This window comes from Leptinotarsa decemlineata, unplaced genomic scaffold, assembly GCF_025532065.1.
Source record: "Leptinotarsa decemlineata unplaced genomic scaffold, Ldec_3_MD MMD2_tig00000008_RagTag_RagTag, whole genome shotgun sequence".
NCBI lineage: Eukaryota > Metazoa > Arthropoda > Insecta > Coleoptera > Chrysomelidae > Leptinotarsa > Leptinotarsa decemlineata.
The window spans coordinates 1,859,143-1,884,390 of NW_027412537.1; the positions used below are offsets into that span (position 1 = coordinate 1,859,143).

Genomic DNA, 25,248 nt, shown 5'->3' on the forward strand with positions numbered 1-25,248 from the left:
ACACTTATTTAATGTCATAAATGCGAGCGAAGCCGCGGCTAGTTTGCTAGTTTGAATATAAAACTGAACTTATTAAATTTACAGATCAACAAAACTATCAGGTTGGTAAAAAAAGTTTTGTCCGTTTTTATGAGTCTACTTTAAACTGTAATATCTCGGTGAATACGAATTCAATTTAATCGAAACAAGCGATATTTGAAGCAGCATCCTTTTGCCACCGTAACATGAGTTGGTTAATTCCACAGCAAGAAAATTGAGTGCTCGGGATTCGACGAAGTCGACGAATGCCGTTTTTGCTTGTTCCTAATTGGCGAAGGTTCTACCGGTGGGAGGGTTATCGAAGTGCTTGAAAGGATGGTTGTCGATTGCAAGAGGCGTGGGGAGTATGGCGGGTGAGGTAGAATTTTCACGCTGAATTGATTTGATTTTTGGACGGTGATTTCTGAAACATGCGGACATTCGTTGTCGTAAAGAAGGATGGAACATATTCCGTTGACCAGTGCCGGCTGCCGCTGCCGCAGTTTTTGGTAAATTTCGTCGATTTACTCACAATAGGATCCTGATGTGATGGTTTGGCCCGGTTACAGAAAGTTATAGTGAATAACACCAGCCGCTGACAACCATATAGTAACCATGGCCTTTTTTGGTGGGTGTTTGCCTTTGGAAGTGCCTGGGTGGCTCATCGGTGTCCAACCACTGTCCTGAACGTCTCCTCATGTCGTAGTGGATCCACGTGACGATCCGATCCAAAAAGGGATCGTTTTGGTTAAGGAAATGCAAAGAAGAACAAACCTCGAAACGTGACAATTTCTGTCGATCGTTCAAATCGTGGGGCACCTACTTTTAGAGCTTTTTTGTCTTTCCAATACGTTTAAAACCATCAAAAACCGATCGGGAGCTGACTCCCAGTTCTTCCGCTATCAAACGCATCGTTTGTGATGGGTCAGTCTCCACCAGGGTTCTCAAATCCTCGTTGTATATTACCGTAGGTCGACTACTTCGGGGTCATCTTCGAGGCTAAAATCTCCGGAATGAAATGTCGAACACTATCATTTCCAAATGCCTGGTTTTTTTTTCAGGCTGTTTCGGCAGCTCTTTTGTTCAATTCGAATTCGAAGGGAAAAAAAGTGAACAGCATCAATGTATAGATAGAGAACAGAATTCTCTATCGATCAGTATATACCACAACACAGTACAATAAATATTCAGTCGAATAGAACTGGCCGATACTGAAATGATGATGATGATGATGAAAATCCATATTAAAACATTGGACATGACCCACAGGATAATTTATACACTCCCGATTTTTCTGAAACTGAATTTTTATCTTTGTTATTCTTAATGTGCATACCTAAGTTGCTGTTGGTTTTTAAAGCAATATTTACACCTTTGTTGTGCAGAAAATCTAAAATATTTGTAGTGGGTTGGCCTATAAGTAGGTTAAGGTGTGGTAACTTCTATGTTCTTCTCTTAGAATTGGGTAAACTTTCTTCAAAGCTTGGCTGTATAACTTTTGTGATAATAAAGAATGTATTAGACTGCTATCATAATCATTGTTGACGGCTATTTGTTTTATTATGTCCAGTTCTTTATTGAAATTCGCCTCTGACAAAGGCACATGTATCAGTCTGTGGATCATACTGTTGAATGCTGCTACTTTGTGCTGATACGGGTGGGTGGGCGAATTATGAATGATAATATCTGTATGTGCTGGTTTACGATAAATTGAAAAATCATGTTAACTTTCGTTATTGTCAAGTTCAACAAATTTATAGAGTCGTTCTTTTCCATCTCCATAGTGAATGTGATAGAAGGGTGGAGAGAATTGATTGAATTCACATATAGTTGATGAATTCATACCTGACCTTTTCAGATAGATTCATTCATTAGAAAGTAGGAATACAAGTAGGTAATATGTTAGAGTATAAAATAGTTATGATTTATAAGTGACTTTTAGAGTACTACGTAGTTTTTGTAAAACTATAGTGAAAATCATACAATAAACTGTATTAATTAGTTTTAATAAATATTCATTGAGATATGGAGCTACAAAATCACATGACATTAAAACGGACAAACCTTCTGAAACAACCTAATAATAAATACTGAAATTTCAATATTCTGATCTAGCGATAAACATTCCACAGCCTTTCTAAATTCTGTATGACTAGATATGCATGGAATATGTATTGGCATAGGGTCTCTAAAAGAAAGTTTCCAGTTTTGGTATTAAGATGAATATGTAGAAATCTAGTATCTCTTTTGGTTCACATGGTATAAGTAATAATTGACAAGCCCCATTACAAAAAAGTTTTCAATGAGATTGACAGAAAACCCATGCCTTGCTTATCCAAGATGAATAAAAGTTCCACCAACCTCGACATAGAAATCGCTTTCTATTGTTTCTGCAGCTTTTACTGCGGTTTCTACTACATAGTATTTTCGTTCTAAACATAATAAGGTTTGCAAGATAGGTACCCAATTCAAATGACATTTAACATTCTACCTTTGCGATTGAAAAAACATAGTAAACATCTATACACTCGACGGAGTTACGAAATATGTAAATGTTAGGTCGAAAAGGTGCAAAAAATACAATAATTTGAAATTAGTTTTTTTGTATTATAATTAGGCACAAGAAAACTGACAGAAAATAAATTTCCAAGGACAAAACTAGGAATTTCAATTTTGTCAATACGGTGCCTATAATTTGAAACTGACTAATAATTGTTCAAGAATACACATAGTCTCTAAAAAATGATCTATAAATGGGATGTTTATCATTTTCACTTACATCCGATGTGAACAGCTGAGCTACAGCTATCTATACTATAGATAGTATATGGAACAACAAAAGGAAAAGACATCTATGAGGCTGTGAAGAAAACAGTTGACAGAATTGGAGGCTTTGATAAATGTTCAGCCATAGCAACAGATGGGGCCCCATCAATGACAGGTAAAAAAATTGGATTAGTGGGTCTGCTTCGAGAGAATGGTGTCACTTGCCCAACAATTCATTGTATTATACATCAGGGAGCTTTATGTGGAAAATCAGTCAAGGAAGATCAAGTTTTCCAAACCGTGATTAAGGTTATAAATATGATTAGAGGTGGAAATCGATCTCTTTTACACAGGCAACTTAAGCAGTTTTTAGTGGAAACAGAGGCTGAGTATGGAGACTTGCTAATGTACAACCATGTAAGGTGGCTGAGTGCAGGAAAGTGCATGGAACGATTTTTTGCCATAAGAAAGGAAATCCCTGCATTCCTCAACAAATACGTTTCATCTGACACAACTGAACTGGAAGAGAAGTTTAAGGATCCAGAATTCTTAAGACAGTTAGCATTTATAACAGATCTGACTAATCATCTTAACAAGTTAAACTTGAGTCTCCAAGGAAGAAACCAGACGGTTTCAGATTTGATCGGAATGATAAACGGATTCCGGAATAAGCTGAACGTGTTTAAACGTGCTTTGGAAAAGAACAACCTGACACACTTCCCTAGCTGTCTGCAAATAGCAGAAGAATTCAACGGTGAGGAAAATATTGAGTTTTCATCCTGCATTTCACAAATTGAACAAGTTATTGATGAATTCAATACAAGATTTGAAGAAATTGAAAGTCTTAAAAGCAGTGTACTACTTTATAATAACCCTCTTGGAGCAACCATTGATGATCAACCACCCAACTTACAGCTTGAGTTATGTGATCTTCAAGCAGACATGTACCTAATCACCAAACAAGAAAAGGGACCTGAATTTTTCAAATTACTGCCAAAGGAGAAATTCCCAAACCTGCGAGATTTTGGACTGAAAATGACGTCAATGTTCGGAAGCACATATACATGTGAAAGTGCCTTTTCCTCCATGAAATACATTAAAAACAAAAACAGAAGCAACCTAACCGATTTTTCCTTACTTCATCTTATGAGACTGTCTACAACTGAACTGGAGGTGGACATTTCCTCATTGGTGGATGAAGCCGATCGACCACAGTCCTCACACTAATTGATACATCTTTTTCGTTGCTTTTGCAATGTTTGTCTTCATTATTAAAAAGTGTTATCAATAAATTTTCCGTTTATCAAAAAATGTATTTGTTGAGCAATAAAAGAAATAATACTCTTTTTTGTTTTAATTATTTTTATACCTCACTTTATTTTGTTATTACTTGTTACAAAATTATTATATGGCCCGCGACAACATCAAAGGTTTTAGTTTTGGCCCTTGAGGCATTGCAAGTTGGACACCCCAGTATATAGGCAGCAGGGCTTCTAGATCAAAACCCCATGTATTTTCTTATGGAGGTTCATTCTGCAATTTTTGGTTCCTTTCAAGGTCACGCGTACGGCAGAGTCCAATCAGAGCGCTCCAAATTGTCACGTGACCCAGATGCATCGTCGCGAGTACACCACACTGGCGCCACCTATGAGTCACTAGCTGAACTATCTATTGGTTGAAGAAGGACACTGTGAACACTAATCCTAGCGCCACCTATGAGTCACAAGCTGAACTATCTATTGGTTGAAGAAGAACACTGTAAACACTAGACATATGGGTGTTGTCATGCGACGCAGTATGCGCAGTTGCCGGTTTTATGATGTCTATCAATACGGATCGGTGTCTGTGCAACTGTCAAATGTCAATGAGGGTGCAGGACGGTGCCTGTGAGGGGGAAACGTGTGACGTCATCGACGCAGGATGGAACGAGTATAGTAGCGATTTAAGCGTAGAACTCCGCCCCTCGGCCCCCTTGGTACTTCACCTAACCTATCGGCCCCCTTGGTACTCCACCTAACCTATCAGCTCCCTCGGCCCCCTTCAGTCACGTAATTTTAAATAAAAAAAGTTTATAGTTTTGGGATTCGAACCTGGGTCGTCCGCGCCGTAGACATTGTCCTTAGGCTCTACACCATCGTAAGATATTGAAGTTAACTGCGAATGTTGGGTATTTATAGCGTTAGTTTTGTCGGGACCGAAATTGACTCATTCATTATACTTGACAGCATTTTTATTTTTGATTTCCGTAGAATGTAATCGTCATTATCATATTGAAGATAGGAAAATATACTTAGATTTGGGAAATAATTAATATTTCATGTAAAGATGTGTATGTGTGTGTAAGAGCGAGAGGCGCGTGTGACGTAATCGATGCAAAGAGAGATGGAGATTGAGGTTTTACCGGTTCCTAGTGCAAGCAGGTGTTGTCAGTTGTACAATAAATCAATGTTTATGGAGTAATGTAGCGTTGCCGGTTTGAAAATTAAGTTATAGAATACACAGAGTCATCTATGAGTCACTAGCTGAACTATCTATTGGTTGAAGAAGGACACTGTAAACACTAGACTCATAAGACTGCATCTGTCAAATGTTAATACATGCCAGCATGTCAGGTTCGGCGTTGCCAGTTGTACAATAAATCAATGTGTATGGAGTAATGTAGCGTTGCCGGTTTTGGAATTAATCGTGAACTACTCGACGAAAATTGGAAGCGTGAAAGTGATATATTTTGTAATAATGAATTAGATTTAAGAAAAAATATGACAACCTGCGATCCGTCATTGTATACGGGGTGTCTCAAAATACATCATTGAAAACAAACATGACGTTGAAGTGTACAGGGTGCGTCAAAATATACTATTTAAGAAAAAACATGTCGGTTCAACAGAAGTCTAGCATTCCAACAAGCCAAAAGGGCACTACATCTCGTATCTTTGTTAACCAAGTTAGCATCGTCAGGAGAAAGAGGAGATTCAAAAGTATCGAGAGGTTAAGCGTTGTGGACTCAACGTGAGGGCAATGGGAGAGCGAAGTATTCGACAATGACATTTCAAAATACTTCATTTTTGCATAAGTTTCGAAGGAAAACGATCTTCCGTACGTCGTTGGTAAACAAAAATTAGTATTATAATGGCATTCAGAGAATACAGACGTAAAGTAGAGGAATTTGAGAGACGTGTCCAACAAATAAGTAAAGATATTCAATTATATGAGGAAAAGAAAATGGTTCTCAAGCAGTTGAATAATTTACACATTCAAGACAAAGAGTTCCAGCCTCAGAGTGTAGAATATGTCGTCAACGATGCTGAAAAACAAATTTTGTACTTCCGACTACAATAATTTCTGTTCAATATGTAAACGAATGTGGGTGAAATTCCAAGGAAATATGCCCGAAGGCTAGCGTAAACAATGGAAATCGATTCGTTCGACATCAGTCAATGAGGATATTTGCGCAGGCGCAATTCCAAAGAATACACCATTCAAATGTGAATTGAAAAATATATTTCAAGATCTTCGTCATTAAAAAAAACTGTTGAATTTGTTCCAGAACACACAACGAGGCAAGAGGAAAAGAAGTCACAAATGTAATTTGACGTTTATAGAGATATCATAGAATCTACGATGTCAGTATGTATTCTAATTAGACTTGTACAACAATTATGAATTTTAATAAAAAAATGAATATTTTAATTGAAACAGTAAATTTTTTGTTTTATTTCAAGTTGGTAAAAATATATAATATAGGTATGCAGCATTATCGCTATCACTTATCGATAAAGCCAGACACGTGACTCAAAGTGACGAAACAAAGGCTCTTTGTTTGATTGCACAATATGTCATCACCTATTTTCCTTTTCTTAGCCAAGGTGACATTGATCACTGTCAATGCCGAATCAGCACCCAGAGATATGCAGTTCTCAAAGCGACGGAACAAAGGCTCTTTGTTTGGTTTTGAAATATGTCATCACTTATTTTCCTATAAATACCTCCTGCGAGGCAAAATGATGAGTTAGTTGTATCAGTGATACTAGTGACAAGTGCAACGATTTTATCTGAACGTAAGTGTTTTTCATGTTCACTTTATGAATTTTCATTGCAAGATTTTTTATACGTTTTTGACTTTTTCACAAAAGAATTTATTCAAATTTAATTTAATTCAAAGGTCGTGAGAGTTGTTGTTGAATTATCATTAATTTTCCAAAATATACTTGAGTGTTTTTCTATACATAGTTTTTGAGGATTAACGTTTTTTTCAATTATTTTGTAATACAAAACGGTTCAGAGGTATTTACGTATTCCTCAAGCCAACCCTGGGCAACTATTCTTATCCTACATACATCAGAAGATAAGAAATAACAATTACTGATATTTCTCAATCTTTAATAATGAATAAAAGATAAGAACCGGTAATTGCTGACATCCATTTTTCTCGAATACTATCTCTTACAGTAATTATTGTACCGCACAATTTGTTTTGATGTTAGATGGCAGCCTCAGAATCGGGAAACGTGATTATGAATTCTACTTGAAAATCATCCAAGCTGAATAAGAGTTTTTCTCGTATTTTATCTAGTCGCCTTTGACAATGCCATATCTTGTCTATATACACATTTATAATGTAGTAAACAGAAGCTCATTTTGTGAGCAGCTTTCTAGTTGAATAAAACGCATAGTAAGTTACGAATAACTTTCATTCATGTTGTCGTTTATTGAGAGAGTGTTCGTATAATTTGAAACATTGTTTTTTATTTTTGGTTTCTCGCAGGTGGATTTCCTGAAATTCAATTTCATGATATAGAGCAAGAAATTTATGTTAGGTTCATTGTGTGAAGAAAATATATGACAACGGTGCATATGTTTCAGAGCACTTCATATCATGTTTTATGAAACAGGACGTCTTAGATTAAGGAAATTTTCGATTGATTTTTTTACAGAAGAAACGTATACAAGGCGTATCAAAATACTTTTTGACAATACCTGATAGTGAGTAAAACAATGCAAAATACGCGTATACAAAGTGGCTTAGTGCTTCAAAAAACGTCTCAAACAAATAACGCATGACGGAAAGATCAAAAATCGTTTATGATATGAACTAGAACCGATTTTTGATAGAATAAAATATAATTAATTTTTTTGTTTATAGAAGATCAAATCAATGATGTATTTTTCATCAACACTATGATTTTATATTTCCATTTTATATGTTCAAACCATCGATTGGTAAATATATTATTTATAGTGAAATCGTATTTATCATTCGACGACTTGGGAAATTGAAATATCGAGTAGTACGTCTTTTTATAGCTTCCGTTTGAAAATTGATTGGAAACCTGATCGTTATTTAGGATGTTTCGCTAATAAACTTGGCAACATGTATTTATGCATATATCTGGGGTCTGAAGTCACTTATCGCTAAAGAATTATTTATGGCTATAACTATTCCCTGTTGACGCGTATTGAGAAACCCTTTTAATTCGAGTGACTTGTGTGTGTGTGTGTGTGTGTGTGTGTGTGTGTGTGTGTGTGTGTGTGTGTGTGTGTGTGTGTGTGTGTGTGTGTGTGTGTGGGTGTGTGTGGGTGTGCATTAGTGACATATCCAAGAACATATTTGAGGTGACATCCAAAGAATAAAATATTAGAAGTGAGTAGATTCAAATTTACTCTTATTGATACACTACAAATGCTATGGTTAAAATTTTATGAGAGAGGAGTAAAATTGTTATCATAATTATGGAGGTGGTTAGAATTTATCATAATAATGAGACCAACCTGATTGGATATGAAAACCACAAAAGTTGTAAGAAATAACATTTTGAATATTCCAAGTGTAGATAGTAGTTGAAAAGTAACAACAAAAAAACTATAGAATTCAACACTAGTCAAGAATTCCAATACAAAATTAATTGGTGAAGAAATCAACAACAAGACTTATGAAAAGTTTTTCAAAATTCCACTACAAAATAGGGAGTTGAAGAATAGTAAAATAAATTTCTGTAGATACTTGTTGAATGTTTCTCACTAGGAGATCTAATATTCTAGTACAAGATTTATGGTGTGGAAAAAATATGGAAGCTACAGCTAATTTTATAAAAAAATCCACAACCAAATTTATGAACATTGATTTAAAAAATACAAGTTGGAACATTCTTCAACAACAATACGAAAATTGTAAAAAAGTGTTTTCCCAATTGCACTACAGAATGTTTTGAAAATTGATTGATTCAATTCTCGTCGTGGTAATAGCTGAAGAAGTAGTTGTTTTCTGACGAGTATTCACCATAATAGGTGTATATGAGAATAAAAAAATGTGTTTATCATTACAAAATAATTTTTGTTTATTTGACAAAACTTTATGAAAATTAAGTATTATGAATGATCACGATGGAAAATGTTTTCATTATAAAGTTCAGAAACACGTATATTTTTTAGCCATACCAAATGGAATTTAATCTTTATAGAATTCTCATTATAGTATCTACGATATTAGCATATATTTTGATTAGAGTTGTTCAGGAAATAGTTATGAAATTTAATGTGAAATTTGGTTTCAAATAGTAGATAGTTGAATATTCAGAAATTCTCGTTTCATTTCACATTTCAAGTCGAGAATGAAATATGATATTGGGAAGTATGAGGCGGATAATTGTCACGGTTATTAGGTCATCTACATAAAAAACGAATTGATACACTACAAATACTATGGTGAACATTTTACGAGAGAGGAGTCAAACTATTATCATAATTATGGAGGTGGTGATGAAGTGGTAGAATTTTTCATAATAATGAGACCAACCTTCTGATTGGATATGAAAACCACAAAAGTTGTAACAAGTAACAATTTAAATGTTCCAAGTGTAGATAGTAGTTGAAAAGTAACAACAAAAAACAACATACAAAATTATTTGGTGTAGAAATCAACAAGACTTGTAAAACGTTTTTTTAAAATTCCACTATAAAATAAGGAGTTGAGGAATAGTGAAATAAATTTCCGTAGATACTTGTTAAATGTTTCTCACTAGGAGATCCAATATTATAGTACAAGATTTATGATGTGGAAAAAAATATGAAAGCTACAACTAATTTTATAACAAATTTCACAACCAAATTTATGAAAATTGATGGAAAAAATACAAGTTGTAACATTCTCCAACAATTACAATACGAAAATTGTAAAAATTTTTTTGCCCTATTTCACTACAGAATGTTTTGAAAATTGATTGATTCAATTCTCGTCGTGGTAATAGCCGAAAAAGTAGTTTTCTGATGAGTATTTACCATAATAAGCGTATGTTGTAGGTATATATGAGAGTTAGAAATGTTATTATTATTACAAAACAAGTTTTGTTCATTTGAAAAAAAATCTATGAAAACAAAGTATTATGAACGCTCATGAGCAAAAATGTTTTCATGATAAAGTTTAGGAACAAACGTATATTTTTTCGCCATCATTGACTGCAAACATTATCCGGTTATAACTGATAAAACGTATGTATTGAATCATATTCCAACTTGAAAATATTATAATCGCACTCAGATGAGATGCATACGCTATATTTAGAATTGTAGCAGTTTAAATATTTTGTCTCAATGAATTGGGCTGTTGTTTGTATACTGATTAAAGTCATATATTTGAAACATTTTTCGAAGTAATTTTTTATCACGTTGAAGGTTAAAGCTATGAGTCATTAGTTGGGTACTCATTTAACAACGAATGATTATACAGTGCAGGGAGTTTTACTGTTCTAATACATCAGAGAAGAAAATTTCATTGAATTTAAGGTACATTTATGACTTTCATATACAGATAGCAGTTTGAAAAATTGTTCATCAAACTTCAGCCTGGCATTGTTGAAAACTGATTTGATAATTGAATAAATATTAGAAAAAATCGTGACAGAATGTCTATTGCTTACACAACTCAACTACAGTCTCCAATGTATGCTCAAATGTTTTTTGTGTGAACACATATATTTCCGTCGCAGACAAATGTACGTGAAATGTCACGACACTTTGTTAAAGCAAACAAGAAAAATAGGAGACTTTGTTTATCAACCCCCCACATATTGAAAGCATGAATATGGTATTTCGCAAGAATCGGTTTTTATATATTTTTATAGTATAAATCTTGGTATTATGGTAGGTTACAAGGATCAATTACGTAGGTAGGGGAATTATTGCTTACCACTTTTTAGAATGTTGCTAGGTTTTAGACGGAAATAGAAATGAAAATTTATATCTTCTTTACCACTTTTATTTGTAGCTAATGTTACTGCAGTTTCGTCCTATACAGACATTTTCAAACTTATACAATAAACATTTTTATAGTATAAATTATAGCATTTTGATATGCCTCAAGGTTCAATTACATCGGTGAATTGTGATGTGCCAGTTTTCATAATCTTTTTATAAATTACAAGCGCGGTATACCCAAAGGCTCAGTTTCACGAATATTTTATAGTATAAATTATTTCATTTTCATATGCAGCAAGAATAAATTACATATGTGAATTATAGTGTACCACAGTAGTTTCGAAAATATTACGTTATAACTTTTGATGGGGACTGAGAAGGGATAAAAGATACAAATAAAAAAAGCAGGGGGGTCCTTGATAATTGAACAAGTAACCAAAATGTTATAACTTTGATGAAGACTTAAATAGAATTCAAAACGGTGTGTGCTGATGATGAAGAAATAACAAACATGTTGAAAATCTCATAAAGACTTTGATAAAGTTTGAAACTATGTACTATGACGATTAATAAACCAAAATAATAGGGCTGTTACTGAGGAGTGGGAAGTGAAAAAAGTGAAATGTAAAAGCACAAATATTTATTAAAAATTCAACAGAGGAAAGGAACATTGAAAATATTTTTCATGTGTAAATGAAATAATTTTTATCGCTATTTAGTTTACGCTTTGCGCAGTATGGGTTGGTTCGGCGTACTAAGTTTTTTCGTGTAACTTTTGCAATTTGAAAAGTCAGAATTAAGATATTACTCTTAGTATCCATGAGACAATTGCATCATTTTGTCATCAAGAACTTTTATATTCAGCACTTTTACACAGCGATGACGAAACGTGTTTCACAAATCCATTAGGTAAATTCGAAAACTTCAGGTTTTTTTTTTTAAATGTGTTAGAAGAACCTACCTTTCCCTGATAAAAGTCAGGTATAAATAATGATTTTCATTCACCTTTCCCTGATAAAAGTCAGGTATAAACAGTGGTTTTCATCCAGAGAAATTGTTACTTGAAGTTTATTAAAGAACTGTATTTTTTCTAGTTGTTTATATGTATACACATCCTTTTAGCTAACGATTATTCAAGGCAATTTTGAAAACCTCATAATTTAGGCATGATACTATCCATATGAAGTTGTATTTCGATACAACATTTTTCATTGTTCAGTTCAAACAATTTTATTGAATTATTTTCACTCCAACAAGTCTATATGCGTAATTGCACCAAAGTCGTGTTTCAATGCACCATTTTCTCTCTGCTTCGTTCGAAGCAGAGAGAAAATGTTTAATTAAAAATTGTCTAAGATGTCGCATTGAAGTGAAAAATATATAGCATGACCTTTTAAAAAAGTGTATACAGGATGTTTCATTGACGTTTGTTAAAAGAAAAATTATACAAGGTGTTTCAAAATATAATACAATAAAATGATAATATAAGATGACGCGGATCTCAGTTTTCAACGTGCGATCCCTCAATGTATACATGATGTCTCAAAATGCATCATTCCAAAAAAACATGCCTGCATTAATGTGTTCCAAAAAACAAGGCGACTGGAGTGTGACGGGAGCCTTAATTTTCAACGTGCAATCCCATTGAAATAAACGAAGTATACAGGACGTCTCATTGAGAAGAAAATCATATACAGAACGTTCCAAAAAACAAGGCGACTGGAGTTTGATGAAAGCCTCAGTTTTCCGTGTGCAATTCCATTGAAAAAAAACAATGTATACAGGCCGTCTGCAAAAAACATGGCGACTGGAGTTTGATGAAAGCCTCAGTTTTCCGTGTGCAATCCCATTGAAAAAAAAACAATGTATACAGGCCGTCTGCAAAAAACATGGCGACTGGAGGATGACGAGGACCTCAGTTTCGAATGTGTGATCCCTCAATACAAAATTTTTTCTCCGCTTCATTCAAAATTTTAATTGATGTCCATTCAGATGAGCTCATGTTTTAATACATTATTCATCTTTAGTAAGCAGAGTTCATTCTTACATCCATTTTTTGTTTGTTCACTTCAAAACATTTTTATTGATATATGTCACTACAAAAACTACAAATATACACAATATATTCTCTGAATGGAAACCTTCAACTATAAGGACTAATTGTACTGAATATTAACTAGCGATTCGAAATAACATTCCCTAATGAGTTTTGAATAATTATGTTAACATACAACGTTGATCAATGATTTTTATATCTGATTAAAAAAAAGGGGTTGGTGAGTGTGCATTCGCAAATGTTGAGAAAAGTAAAACGTTTCCTCTATGCATCCTCATTATTCGAAAAGAGGTTGTTGGTAAAAAACTATGATTGGAATAAAACACATTTTAAATGAGCAATATTTAATATGTATTGAATACAAGAGGGCCTCTACATAATCTATGAGTCACGATTATTTCATTTTCTCCTTTGGAACTACTTGACTTTGAATTACCCTGTTGTTCTACGTCATCAACATAACTGTGAGCTTTTATATTAGTATTCTTTATGCGCTGCTCACTGTGGGTTTTGCGTTGAGTATTCCTTCTTCTTTTTGGTGGAAACAATAATGAAATGATGTTTCGATACTTCCATGAGCGGTTGGCGTTCACTAGTCCATTGGATTTATATCTTTGTTTGTGAGCATTGGTGATTCTTAAAATATTTTTGTATACAATCAAGTCTTTAGCTGTATAATGTCGAGGAACACGTTTCAATAATAGTTGAAGTAGTCCTTGCGAAAGATTGAAATGTTCGTTTTTTATAACAAGTTCATCGTTTTCATATTGTACAGGGGTATCTCCAATAACATATCCATTTTCGAAACGGAGCCCATATATATCAGATTCGATCGTTCTTTGCTGTTCTGAAATCCCCTTTTGTTGGGGAACTGGTTCCTTCGCCGCGCATTTATTGAATGTCGTGTTATCTGACATATTGACTGCAACTAAATTATTTTCATTGAACAAGTCTATATATGCTTAACCGCCACATACTTGACCAACTGCGCTTAGCGAAACTGATACTTAGTACACCGAACCAAGCCATACTGCGCAAAGCGTAACTGCGCAACACCAAACTATACCGCGCTCGTTGAGGGTAGTCATTGGCCGTTCAATCTCGACAAAGTCTGAATATCGTTAGGAGAAAACCACTCCCACCTACGAGCATTCAATTACATCACCATATAAATTCATGTCAATTATTATATCTCATATCCCACTCAAGAGGGAGTAAAAATGATAAAATATTAATTTTCAATCATAATTATCGTTCTGCAAAGGCATTGGTTCAATGAATCTCCTTATCTACTGGTTTATATTCTTACAGTGTAATTGCATAGGAATGATATTAAAATTTTTTGTCAAGTTATTGAAAAAAAAAGTCTAATATTTTTATATTTTTTTATTATGGATATCTAAACATTGAACACATCATTATATCCCAATATATACAACCACATTTTTCAAATAAAAATTCAGATTCCTTATTACTGCAAAAAGCTGTAAATTCTTCGTGATTCTTAATGTGAGCGATAAGTTTTGTAGCATATCCGTTTCTGCGGTACTCCTCCAACGTATGAATATAATTGAGAGTTTTCGGGTTAGAATGTTTTTTCAAAGGGTCGAAATCCATGGTTGACAGCAGCGCAAATGCTATTGGTTTATCGTTGACGTTAATAATGTAACAGGAGATTGTTTTATCGCAATACCACTGTCGAATAAAATCACTTTCAATATTCAACTGTCTAATTTTCTTAGCAGCTTGATGACCGAAAAATAACCGTATTGCTTCCATCTTTGATAATAGCTGGGTATGAACTGAGTGATGCGGATTTTATTTATGAAATAAACCCACAATTATCCCCACCCCCTTTTTATATCAAGCAGTATAATATGTAGTTTAGCGATATGTATTCAGTTGCTTTGCGCTATTCATTAGTCTTCTTTAGAACGTTGAATGTTCAACACTTAACTTTTTTGTAATTACAGCATGTCAATGTTTGCTGATCTTGTGCGATATATTACCACCATCCTGGGGCTCATAACCCCAAATTATGATGATAAGATTGCTCAAGAGGGCCTTGACGAGTGTACCAAGGGTATGAGGAAGATTCGCAAAGCGATGAAGAATGCAACTTCTGTGGGGGAGAAGCAACATTTAGAAGCGTGTTTGAGGAACATTACAACGATGCGTAATGAATTCAAAGATATGCAGAAAAAGGGGGCAGGGCATTCTTCTCGACATGAAACAGCATGGAATCGTGTTCATTGGGATGACACTGACTCAGCTTTCAGTAGCCGAATCCAGTCTGGCGTAATCTCAAATCTTAAACATAAGGACCCAAGGTCTTTCTTGATTGACTCAAATATTATCTTTAAACGCCGCATTCATGATGCCCTCAAAAAGGATGAATTTGTGAAAGTTAATATGATTTTCTGTGGTGAATTTGAAATAGCGAAAGGGGCGCAAGTACTACGAGATCACAAGTATTTCACCACCTCTAACTCCCCAATTTACCGAGACACCAATCTGGATGAATGGTTCCACCATAACATTATTGAGCCAATAATGAAAGATCTCGAGGAGTTCCAAGAACGTGACAGTGGATGGGCTCTGAAAAAAGTAGTTAATCTGGGGGTCAACATCAGTAAGTTCACTCCTCAGATTGGTTCTTCTTTCATTGAGCTGCCTGGTAAAATCAGACAGAAGAAGGCCTGCATCAATGTTAAGAATAATGATCAGGCATGTTTTGCGTGGGCCGTTACCTCAGCGCTTCATCCAGCTGGAATCAATACATCACGCATATCATCATATCCTCATTACTCGAAGGTTTTGAAGCTTACAGGTATTCAATTCCCAATGACCATGCGGCAAATTCCGAGATTTGAAAAGCAAAATAATGTCTCCATTAATGTTTATGTGTTGGAAAAGATCAAGAAATCTTTAGAGATATTACCATCATATCTAACTAAAGATAAGAAGGAAAAACACATCAATCTACTTCTCATACAAGATGATGATGATCCTGCTAAACACCATTTTGTATGGATCAAAAACTTGTCAAGACTGCTTTCACGACAATTGAGTAGAGAAAAATGTCAAAAGTTCTTCTGTGATCGCTGTCTCCGGTACTGCAGAACTCAAAAAATTCTCGAACGTCACATCTTAGATTGCGGGAAAATCAATGAGACAGCTATAAAAATGCCTGAGGAAGGTAAAAATCTGCTCGAATTCAAAAACTATAAGAATAAGGAAAAGGCACCATTCATTGTTTATGCAGACTTGGAAAGCATACTCGAGCGTACAGATAACCCAAAGAAGCCGCAGCATCACGTTCCAGCAGCTGTGGGATATTACCTCAAGTGTAGCTATGATGACTCTCTATCATTTTACCGTGCTCATCGAGGTATCGATTGTATGCAATGGTTTGCTGATGAGATGAATCAGCTTGCTGAGGATGTGGCGACAGTGTTTTGGTGTCCTTATGACATAAATATGACATTCGATCAGGAAATGGAGTTTAGAAAAGCCTCAAATTGTCATATATGTCAAAAACCGTTCACGCCTGAAGATAAGAAAGTTCGAGACCATAATCACCTGATACCATGTGATAATTATCGTGGCCCCGCGCATGAAGGGTGCAACGTCAACTTCACGGACTCACACACCATCCCTGTTGTCTTCCATAATCTTAGCGGTTATGATGCACACTTCATTGTTAAAGATATCGCAACAAGAATGGATGGAAAGGTCGATCTATTACCTATAACCAAAGAAAAATATATCTCATTTACGAAACAGATAGCCGATTTCAGAATCAATTTCCGTTTCATCGATAGTTTCCGGTTTATGGGTTCTTCGCTCGATAAACTAGCATCAAATCTTCCAGAATTCCCAAATTTGGAATCCCAATTCTCTGATCTCACCCCTGAACAATTCAATCTTCTCACCGTCAAAGGAGTTATGTCATACGATTACTTTGATTCCTTCGAAAAATTCGAAGAAACCAATTTACCGTCCATTGATCATTTCTTCAATAAACTCGATAACAAACCCTGCCCCCGAAGACGGTACATAAGAGCACAAGAGGTATGGAACAAACTGAATATCTCAAACTTAGGAGAATATGTCGACATATACATGAAAACCGATGTTCTTCTGCTGGCTGATGTCTTTGAGAGGTTTAGAACCTGTATCCTCGAGTCGCATGGACTTGACCCTGCGCACTATTACACATTGCCAGGCTACACTTGGGATTGTATGCTTAAACATACCAAGCAACAACTAGAGTTACTCACCGATCAAGACATGTTTCTTTTTGTTGAGAGAGGTATTCGAGGTGGTCTTAGTCAAGTTTGTTCGAAGAGAAGAGCTCACGCAAACAACAAATACCTTCCAAACTACGATTCGTCTAAACCCTCAACTTATCAGATGTACTATGATGTGAATAATCAGTATGGATGGGCAATGAGTCAATACTTGCCATATGGAGGTTTTGAATGGACCGACACTAATATCGATGTAATGGACATACCTGATAATGCCGATGAGGGTTACATTCTAGAAGTAGATTTGGAGTATCCTCAACACTTGCATGACAAACATCGAGATATTCCATTTTGTCCGGAGCATATCAATCCGAAAACCATGATGCCACCGACGAAACCTAGAGAAATTTCGAAGCTGATGGCTACTTTGAAACCCAAGGAGAAATATGTTATACATTATAGAGCATTGAAGCAGGCATTAGCAAATGGATTGGTTTTGAAAAAAATTCTTCGTGTGTTGAAATTCAAGCAGAGTCCTTGGCTCAAATCATACATCGACTTGAATACAGAGCTCCGTAAGAAGGCTACCAATGAGTTCGAAAAAAACCTGTACAAATTGATGAATAATGCAGTATTCGGTAAAACTATGGAAAACGTCCGCAAGAGGGTTAACATCCACCTTCTAACCGAGTGGTGTGGAAGGTATGGAGCAGAAGCGCATATTGCCAAACCCGAGTTCAAGTCTGCTGCAGTTTTCGATGAAAACTTGGTAGCGGTTGAGCTTAATAAGCTGCAAATTTTTCTTAACAAGCCTATATATGTAGGACAGGCTATTTTGGATTTAGCAAAGACTACCATCTATTCTTTCCACTATGGGTATATGGCTGAGCGTTTCGGAGAGGACTGCACCGTTATGTATACTGATACGGATTCCCTCATCTATGAGCTGCGTCAGGACCCCTATACAGTTATGAAGGAGGATTGCTATATATTTTTCGATACCTCAGATTATCCCTCTGACAATATATATGGAATACCCTGCGTCAACAAAAAAGTTCCCGGCCTTATGAAGGATGAGAACAATGGTATTCCGATGACGGACTTTGTAGGTTTACGAGCCAAGTTGTATTCGACTAAAAGGTTAACAACTGAAGCTAACATAATAAAACTGCAGCGGAAGTTAGAACTTGATGAATATGAAGAGGACGAAATTCGTAATATAATCTCTAACTACGGCATGACTAAAAAGGCAAAGGGAGTCAAGAAATCTACCATGAATACCGATATCACCTTCCAAGACTACATTGACTGCCTAGAGAGCTCTATGGTGAAATGTGTGAAGCAGCATCTCATTAAAGCAGATAAACATCAGGTGTTCACGATAGAACAGCAGAAAAATGCTTTGAGTTCAATGGATGATAAGCGCTACCTCATACCAAACTCAGTTGAAACTCTACCATGGGGACATTATTTAATCGGCGAAGATATGATGGATACAACTTTGTAAATATATTTTTCTATATTAAAGATATCTTTCAACATTCACGGTTTTATTTCCATGATGTCAATCTGAAGCAAAGATTGTGGTTATGATAGGCCTACTGGGGAGACTTCCACATTAAAAAAAGGTAACGCATCAATAGTTCTACCTCATGGGTGATGTGGAAATGGACATCAATAGGATTGGGCGGTGTAAAACTATATATTGAACTCGATCAACATTATTCTTACAAAGGAGGTGAGAGTGGCCAAATCTGAACAGCTTGCAAAGGAGATGAGAGTGGTCAAATCTGAAAAGCGTGCAAAGGAGGTGAGTCTGGTCAAATCTGAACGGCTTGCGATGGAGGTGAGAGTGGTCAAATCAGAACGGCTTACAATGGAGGTGAGAGTAGTCAAATCGGAACGGCTTGCAATGGAGGTGAGAATGATCAAAACCATTTTAGATTTAGATTATGCTGAGAGAAATTAGAGCATATCCGAAACTGAAAACGAGTGGAGAACATTTTTATTGATAAACAGCTAGTCGAATGAATCGATTTCCATTGTTTATACTAGCCTTATCGCATATTTCCTTGGAATTTCACCCATATTCGGTACGTTCACGTATTGAACAGAAATTATTGTAGTCGGAAGTACAAAATTTGTTTTTCAGCATCGTTGACGACATATTCTACACTCTGAGGCTGGAACACTTTGTCTTGAATGTGTAAATTATTCAACTGCTTGAGAACCATTTTCTTTTCCTCATATAATTGAATATCTTTACTTATTTGTTGGACACGTCTCTCAAATTCCTCTACTTTACGTCTGTATTCTCTGAATGCCATTATAATACTAATTTTTGTTTACCAACGACGTACGGAAGATCGTTTTCCTTCGAAACTTATGCAAAAATGAAGTATTTTGAAATGTCATTGTCGAATACTTCGCTCTCCCATTGCCCTCACGTTGAGTCCACAACGCTTAACCTCTCGATACTTTTGAATCTCCTCTTTCTCCTGACGATGCTAACTTGGTTAACAAAGATACGAGATGTAGTGCCCTTTTGGCTTGTTGGAATGCTAGACTTCTGTTGAACCGACATGTTTTTTCTTAAATAGTATATTTTGACGCACCCTGTACACTTCAACGTCATGTTTGTTTTCAATGATGTATTTTGAGACACCCCGTATACAATGACGGATCGCAGGTTGTCATATTTTTTCTTAAATCTAATTCATTATTACAAAATATATCACTTTCACGCTTCCAATTTTCGTCGAGTAGTTCACGATTAATTCCAAAACCGGCAACGCTACATTACTCCATACACATTGATTTATTGTACAACTGGCAACGCCGAACCTGCCATGCTGGCATGTATTAACATTTGACAGATGCTGTCTTATGAGTCTAGTGTTTACAGTGTCCTTCTTCAACCAATAGATAGTTCAGCTAGTGACTCATAGATGACTCTGTGTGTTCTATAACTTAATTTTCAAACCGGCAACGCTACATTACTCCATAAACATTGATTTATTGTACAACTGACAACACCTGCTTGCACTAGCAACCGGTAAAACCTCGATCTCCATCTCTCTTTGCATCGATTACGTCACACGCGCCTCTCGCTCTTACACACACATACACATCTTTACATGAAATATTAATTATTTCCCAAATCTAAGTATATTTTCCTATCTTCAATATGATAATGACGATTACATTCTATGGAAATCAAAAATAAAAATGCTGTCAAGTATAATGACTGAGTCAATTTCGGTCCCGACAAAACTAACGCTGTAAATACCCAACATTCGCAGTTAACTTCAATATCTTACGATGGTGTAGAGGCTAAGGACAATGTCTACGGCGCGGACGACCCAGGTTCGAATCTCATAACTATAAACTTTTTTTAATTAAAATCACGTGACTGAAGGGGGCCGAGGGAGCTGATAGGTTAGGTGGAGTACCAAGGGGGCCGATAGGTTAGGTGAAGTACCAAGGGGGCCGAGGGGCGGAGTTCTACGCTTAAATCGCTACTATACTCGTTCCATCCTGCGTCGATGACGTCACACGTTTCCCCCTCACAGACACCGTCCTGCACCCTCATTGACATTTGACAGTTGCACAGACACCGATCCGTATTGATAGACATCATAAAACCGGCAACTGCGCATACTGCGTCGCATGACAACACCCATATGTCTAGTGTTTACAGTGTTCTTCTTCAACCAATAGATAGTTCAGCTTGTGACTCATAGGTGGCGCTAGGATTAGTGTTCACAGTGTCCTTCTTCAACCAATAGATAGTTCAGCTAGTGACTCATAGGTGGCGCCAGTGTGGTGTACTCGCGACGATGCATCTGGGTCACGTGACAATTTGGAGCGCTCTGATTGGACTCTGCCGTACGCGTGACCTTGAAAGGAACCAAAAATTGCAGAATGAACCTCCATAAGAAAATACATGGGGTTTTGATCTAGAAGCCCTGCTGCCTATATACTCACCCCTGATCTATAGTATTCACTATAACTGAATTATAGTTTTCACTTACTTGAAATACTCTGAAGCTGCTGACGCGAATCTAGCATCTGATGGTGCAGGTAAGGTTAATTCTGATCTATTGAATTCCGAGTAGTTTCTCGAAGGAAAATCAAACTGAAAAAAAGGTAGAGTTTGAACTGAAACCATATATAGTTCTTTTTCGAAAGTATAAGTATTCATCTCTCTAATGCTTGTTAATATAATGAATACAAATACTTTGAGTCAAAATTGATAATTTTTAGATGCATATCCGGAATAGAGATACTTACTGGTCGACAATTAGGAGTATTCCAAGGATTGTCACAAGTGGTCCATGGTAACAAATCGGTGAATGATGCAAAAAAGAAACGTAAAGCCCAGGCTATTATCACATTGTAGTAAAAATCCACATAGAAAGCTATCAAAACCACAGCGTATCCGATACCTGAAATTATCATGAGATATTATAGAGCACAGTGTTCCAAGATTCATGTTACAAATAGAGAGAGATGAACCGAACATATTTTAATTTCATTTTGAGACTTTGAGATCTATTTCTACTTGATGGAATTCGAGGATAGGTATTTTCAGTTCTTAAAAAACAAGTCAGTCTTGTGAAGTGAATCCCTTTTTTCTTTTAAGGAATGTACCTTTCGTGCTCATGATACGACAAAATTGAGGCTGTATACAAAATTTAAAAAAATGTTCAGCTGCTTTGATTGAACCATCAATTTTTTTATTCACAAATTTCCGTAGATAACGCTGTCTGTACTTTCAATAAATTTAATTATATGTAGATCAGATATTATTACATAATTGTGTACATATTATTTGTCAATCATTAGAATCTCCCAATCCTACGAAATCATATTTTTTTGCCACACCACAAAAGGTAAATAATGCAAATGTATATAATCGGTCTGATTTCTTTCATTCTATTCTTTCAATACCTTTTCTTTACAATAATTGGTTGGAATTTAAAAATCAAATAATTGATAAACACTTTCGAAAAAAATTAACAAGAAATTGAGAAAAATACATTCTTACGACAATTACAACAATTACCTTCTTTTGCTCGGTGTAGAAATGGTGGTGATAACATTGGCGAATGCGCCAGCTTTCGAAATTATCACATTGGCTGAAAAGTATCGGGCCTAACACATAGATGGCGCTAGCCTTACTGCATTCACAGCTTTTTCAGTTGGTACTAACCTTCAAAAGGAAGCTGTTGAAATCTCATGATTTCTACTCATATGTTTGTGAGTTATAACATGATGAAAGAATTTGTCGACCACTTCATTTGGTGTTTTGAGATTTGTTTTGGGAAGCAACAAGTTAGTCCTAAACGAAACCGCTACAAGGCCCCAAAAATACCGCTCTCTGAGGAATTATCATTTGAGCTAGAAAACTTAAAATCGCTCAATTGGTTAAAAAATTGCTTTCCTGGGAGCAATATTTTGAGCGAAACATATAAACAGAACAAGAAAATAGTCGATAAAAAAATTCAAGAAGAAAAGCAAATATACACAGCACAAAAGATTATAAACTCTAATAACAAAACTAAAACTCTGTGGAAAATGGTAAACATCACACTCGGTAGAGAACAACGAATGCACGATAAAATCTCCCTTATATTCAACAATGAAATAACCTCAGATGATAAACAAATATCAGATATTTTTGCAGATCATTTTTCTAATTCCTTGAAAAACCAAATCGATGGCATGAACCTACCAAAAAACTCATGTACAATCACGGATTTCTCACTCTCACACTCTATGTACTTTTCGCCGATATCTCATATTGACGTTGAAAAAATCCTATACAATTTTAAAAATAAAAAATTCCAAGGGTATCGATGAAATACCTATGAAACTATTGATTGAAAGTAGCTCTATAATATCTGAACATTTAGCCAACATTATAAATGCATCCATATGTGAAGGGAAATTCCCAACTGCACAAAAAATATCAAAGGTTGTTTCAGTCCACAAAAAAGGAGAGAGAACTAATGTAGGAAATTACAGAGGAATATGTGTCTTGAACTCATTCTCCAAAGTGATAGAAAAAGCCGTATATGAACAAATTATGCTTTTTCTCGATAAAAATAATATCATCTCCCCACAACAGCATGGATTTCGTAAGAATTTCTCGATCGAGACTGTCTCAGCCGAAATGATACAATATACTCATGAAAATTTAAATGATAGATTACATGTTTGTGGAATCTTTTTTGACCTCACACGAGCATTCGAAACCATAAATCCTAAATTCTTGTGTGAAAAATTATGTAAAATAGGCATACGAGGACCGATCAACAGTTGGATTCACTCATACATGACTGAAAGAATAATTAAAGTGAAGATAAATGAGACGTGCTCAGAAGAACGGCAGACCGAAATTGGTACGCCGCAGGGAGGAATATTGGGACCTCTTCTTTTCCTTCTTTATGTTAATGACTTGCCCCGTTTCATTGAACATGGTAAGCCATTCATGTATGCCGACGATACAAGCATCATAGTAATAGCGGAGAACGTATCCCTCTTGAAAGAAAAATTAACCCAGGTAATTAACAACTTCACAGCATGGAGCCAAAAAAACCATCCCATTAACAATATGTCTAAAGCAGTTTGCATTGAATTCACTAGCAAGATGGGGAAGTCTCATGACTTGAATCTAAATATTAGTTCGGTTTCCTTGACAACCTCACCTCTCACAACATTTTTAGGAACACAACTAGACAGCAAACTTGACTTCAAAAAACACATCGAATTTCTCTGCAGAAAACTCGGTAAAACGTTCTTTGCATTTGCGACTCTAAAAAATAACTTCAATAAAGGGCATTTGCTAGATTTGTATTATTCTCTCGTTTATTCAACTCTCTGTATGAACATAATGGTTTGGGGACAATCAGTGGAAGTAGAAAGAGTTTTTGTTATCCAAAAAAGATTTGTAAGATTAATTTTCGATCTAAAATACAACGAATCATGTAGAGAAGTCTTCTTTAAAAATAAAATTCTGACGGTATTTGGTATCTATCTTTATAAATTACTGTCTTACATCCACTCAAATTTGTCTTCATTCACTAGATCTCGCGAAATACACGATTACCCCACTAGACAAAACCATGAAATTCATCTTAGAAAATGTTATCTTTCGGAATACAAAAAATCGCCAAGATATGCTTTCAACCACGTTCCAGGAAAAATTAAAGATATTCCCGATCACAAAAAGTTTAAAAAACGATTGAAGACATTTTTATTGGAAAACAATTTTTATTCACTTGGGGAATTTTTAAATCATAAAGAAAAGTGAGTTATGTTTTTTTTTGTTATATTACTTTTAAAATAAATGTGGCTGTATGTATTTTATAGTTTTCTACAATTATCTTCGATTTTCAGCTTTTATGTTTTTGTTTATATTGACCTGTCCTATGTATACCATGTGTACCTAAAAAGATGAAATATATATCTTATCTTATCTTATCTATCTTATAGTGCTAAGAGTGACACTACTTTTGTTATTTTCAGAACAATGGATCAAAAACAATTTCGTGTTTTGATTTTACTCTGCTTCTTGATGGGAAAAATACGGTTCAAACGAAGCAATTGTTTGAAAAGTGTTATAAGGACTCCGCTTCATCAGAAACAACAATTAAACGTTGGTTTGCTGACTTCAAACGTGGTCATAGAGACACCGATGACGCAGAACGCAGTGGACGTCCAAATGAGGCAGTATTACCAGAAAACATGAAAAAATCCACAAAATCGTTTTGAATAATCTAAAAAATAAGTTGTGTGAGTTAGCTGACATTATATAAATATCAAAAGAATGCGTTGGCTTTATATTGCCTATGAGAAAGCTCTGTTCAAAGTGGGTGCCCCGCAAGCTCACTGTTGAGCAAAAACAAGAATGTCTTGATGATTCTGAACAGTGTTTGGCCATGTTTAAACATATTTATC

The 25,248-nt window shown here is 35.4% G+C and overlaps 2 protein-coding genes across 4 annotated transcripts in view; one reads left to right on the forward strand and one right to left on the reverse strand.

Annotated features, from left to right (window-relative positions):
- The window catches only part of DAT (Sodium-dependent dopamine transporter), a 102,035-nt gene that overhangs the window by 16,689 nt on the left and 60,098 nt on the right, over positions 1-25,248 (reverse strand). For both annotated transcript variants that reach the window (XM_074170844.1, XM_074170845.1), the window contains exons 4-5: positions 21,577-21,731; positions 21,318-21,421 (exon numbers count right to left, since the gene is read on the reverse strand). In XM_074170844.1, coding sequence (XP_074026945.1) covers positions 21,318-21,421; positions 21,577-21,731 — 259 coding nt within the window. The remainder of the gene's footprint in view (positions 1-21,317; positions 21,422-21,576; positions 21,732-25,248) is intronic.
- LOC111516858 (uncharacterized) lies at positions 7,983-20,103 on the forward strand. 2 transcript variants are annotated; one of them, XM_074170843.1, is made up of 2 exons: positions 7,983-8,425; positions 15,004-20,099. In XM_074170843.1, exon 2 carries the CDS (start codon positions 15,005-15,007, stop codon positions 18,788-18,790), a length of 3,786 nt encoding a protein of 1,261 aa, XP_074026944.1. In that variant the 5' UTR covers positions 7,983-8,425; position 15,004; the 3' UTR covers positions 18,791-20,099. The 2 variants fall into 2 exon arrangements, with proteins under 2 accessions (XP_074026944.1, XP_074026943.1); XM_074170842.1 differs by lacking the exon at positions 7,983-8,425 and adding an exon at positions 8,560-10,563 and having other exon boundaries at positions 15,004-20,103.